General features: G+C 41.7%; 1 protein-coding gene across 1 annotated transcript in view; it reads left to right on the forward strand.

Moving 5' to 3' along the window:
- The first annotated feature begins 464 nt into the window (after positions 1-464).
- Positions 465-3,379, forward strand: part of LOC106809230 (beta-1,4-N-acetylgalactosaminyltransferase bre-4-like) — a 29,538-nt gene continuing 26,623 nt past the window's right edge. Inside the window, exon 1 of the mRNA XM_014812234.1 lies at positions 465-1,097. Within this exon, the coding sequence (XP_014667720.1) occupies positions 866-1,097 (232 nt within the window). The 5' untranslated portion in view covers positions 465-865. The remainder of the gene's footprint in view (positions 1,098-3,379) is intronic.

The raw sequence follows: 3,379 nt of genomic DNA on the forward strand, positions 1-3,379 counted from the left end.
CACACACACACACACACACACACACACACACACACAGTATTATCACATTGTTTATTGCGTTTATTGAGAGATTAAAAGTTAATTGCTTTTTATTGAGCTTAATTCTGCACGTTTTTTTGTATTACGCTTGTTTATTTTAATTCACCATTTTATCTTCGCGCGTATTACGTTGTTATTTAAGCAAGTTTTTAAAGCAAGTTGACGTGTGCGGTGGGGCTGACTGGAAGAAAATACCGCTTTCTGCACTTATAAATTATTGTGATATGTGTATATACTAGAAATACTGACGGCGTAATTAAATTTCTCGCAACAAAAAATTTAAAATTGGTAAAATCTTGCTATCACACAGTTTTTGTAAAATCTCGGGTCATTGCCAGAGCCGTGTATGATGTACATTATTTATTTCGACCTTTACAACGATAGATGGCAGCAGTGATCCGCATGTTTTAAATTGATGCTTGAAGTCAAGGCCTTGCTTGAAGTTGCATTTTTGTTGTGTGGGTTCGGTTTTATACTTTGTTATTTTCTGTTCTCATCTGCTAGACCTAAAGAGCAGCTTATAAACAAGGAGCTGTTGAATGCATCGTGCTTGACACCTACACGAAGCGCTATATTTTGTCTTTGTTGCATTTGTTTTTGTTTACAATGAATATAGTACTACTACTCAGCACTAGTACTACTAAGTACTAGGCCTAGTTTGAGTATAGACAAAAGACGTTGAAAAGTTGCCACGTTACTCGCTACGACACTAATGTGATGGTGGTGACTATTCTCTGTGAGTGTGACTGTGGGCAATACCCCAACCGTAATTATACCTTGTTGCTTCGACTGCGCGGGATTAGGTGTCCCGTCTGTACTGTAGATAATGATACTGTACAACATGAGCACAAGAATGAGATACGTCGTGTGTCTCGGAGTAGTCATCGTGGGGATCTTCTTCTTACGAACGTACGACTCGTACGGACTGCTGCCAAACCACGCGGCTGTCCCGAACCGTTTCGTCACGGTCACAGAAGCTGACATGTGGAAAGATCTTTACAGAGAAGAGCAGCCTGAAGGCGATAAACCTCTATGCCCCACTATGCCACATAGTATGGGTAAGACCTTGGCCTTCGCCGTTACCTGATGCAATGGCCACAGGCACTTGGAACGTCTCATACGTCTTAAAACGTAAATAAACACGAAATGTATTTACTACTAAAGTCTTAATGTTTCTCTAGGCCTATTCTATTTCGCCTATTATTGCCGATAATCACCTGTAAATGTCGGTCAACTGCTCATCTGCAACACACAAGTACCGCCGCACGCACGCCCTGTGCACAAACAACATGAATAAGAGAGGAATGCTTGCGGTGTACTTGTGTTTTGCAGATGAGCATTTGACCGGCATTTACAGGTGATTATCGGCAATAATAGGCGAAATAGAGTAGAGAAACATTAAAACTTTGGTAGTAAATACATTTCGAGTTTATTTACCTTTTATTTTATTTATTGAGACTTTCCAAGTGCCTGTGCCAATGGCAAATGCCAAAACTACTGCAATACGCAGTGTTGATCTATCGATTTGATCAACTTGTCTCTCCATCTTCGTTATAGTCCTTGGACATTTGAAGACTACTATTTATGAGGTTATGAGTCACTTACTTTGAGGTATAAGGGCCCATGCCTGAGACCGCTACGGCAGTGCCGGACGCCGGAGGCTCGACAGTCAGCCCCGTGTGTGAACCCTATACCGGTGAAGGCAGCCTGAGACGCGATACCCGCCGGAGTGCACCCTGAGGACTGGCGAGGGCCTCGTACAAGCACCCGAGAACTGGCCAAACTCTACAAATACCCCGTACGACCAACGTCGGACCGTCACCCCGGAACGCGAGACTCACAGGACGCCCACACCCCAGGCCTACTCTCTTTCACCTACGGCTACACCGCGATAGTTTCCAACCACTGCATTACGGCTGCCATTGCTCTCGCGGCGCGACTGTTGCACGCTTACACTAATATAGAGAGATATAGAGATATATTAGTTGTAAGCGTGCTGCAACAGTCGCGCCGCGAGAGCAATGGCAGCCGGTAATGCAGTGGTTGGAACTAATCGGCGGTGTAGCCGTAGGTGGAAGAGAGTAGGCCTGGCTAGTATAGTATAGAAACATTAAGGAATTTTGTGTCTAAGTAAATAGATTTCGTATTTAGTTAGCATTATATTTATTGAGAACGCTTCAAGTGCCTGTGACAGTGTAATATTTATGTTGAATGTGAACCTTTACCTTTTAAGATGATTCAATTTTACTGTCTAAGATCCAAAGAGCGGGTGTTGGCTGTTGCACTGAAGTATGAACCTAGTAAGAACTATAGAATATAAATATTATATATATAAGAACTTATAGTACGAACTATGAAGTGTTGCACTAGTACTACTAGTAGTACCGGTATGTACTATGAAGTGTTGCACTAGTACTACTAGTAGTATGTACTATGTAGGTACTAAGGTAGTACTCGTAAATATACCGGGACACCGGCACAGGCCAGTGGCATGTACCCTGGGCCTCCGGAGAGGACAATACGCTAGTACTTCATTAGCACCCTACTGTTTTTAGGCCATGGCACATGCAGTGAGAGTGTTAATATCAGCTCTCAACATTAATTTTTTACTTCACTTCTTCTTCTTTCTCCTCCTCTCTCCTCCTAGCTTCTTCGTCGTCCGTCCTTTTTTTTTCTTTTATTGACCAACCGCGCCTTGGACTCCTGCTTGTGTAATGTTCTGTTCTGTGCAGTCACAGTAACGCATTAGCAACACACCGGTACCGACTGGCGCGTCGGTTCCGCGGGTGCGAGCGAAGGCAATTCGCTCCTGCTTCATCTCGCGACAGTTACAATACTCTCGGAGTTTCATCAGTTTTGGATGGTTTGACGGTGAGAAATTTGATTTGAACTTTCTCCTGAATTACCGGCGGAGTTATTCCGCGCGCACGTACACATTCATTGGCAAAGCGCTGTAAGTTGCGGTTGGAACGGGTAAATAAGCCTATTCTTTACATGTACAATCAAATTCAATCTTGGTTGTAATCTCATTAAGAGTCTATGTAATTGATCGGCTCAAATCATGGGCTAAATAAGATCTGTAGCTTTTATGAATTTGATTTGTAGATACATGGACTACTATGTGACTTGATTTCGTATTTTCGTAAATTGATTTGTAATGTTATAAATTCATTTAGAATCTTGTAAATGATTCGTAAACATGTAAATAAATTGTAGCTTTTATGAATTGATTTGTAGATACATGACTACTATGTGACTGATTTGTATTTTCGTAAATGATTTGTAATGTTATTAAATTCATAGATTAGTAAATCTTGTAAATTGATTCGTAAAATGGCTA

Source organism: Priapulus caudatus, unplaced genomic scaffold, assembly GCF_000485595.1.
Source record: "Priapulus caudatus unplaced genomic scaffold, Priapulus_caudatus-5.0.1 Scaffold338, whole genome shotgun sequence".
NCBI lineage: Eukaryota > Metazoa > Priapulida > Priapulimorpha > Priapulimorphida > Priapulidae > Priapulus > Priapulus caudatus.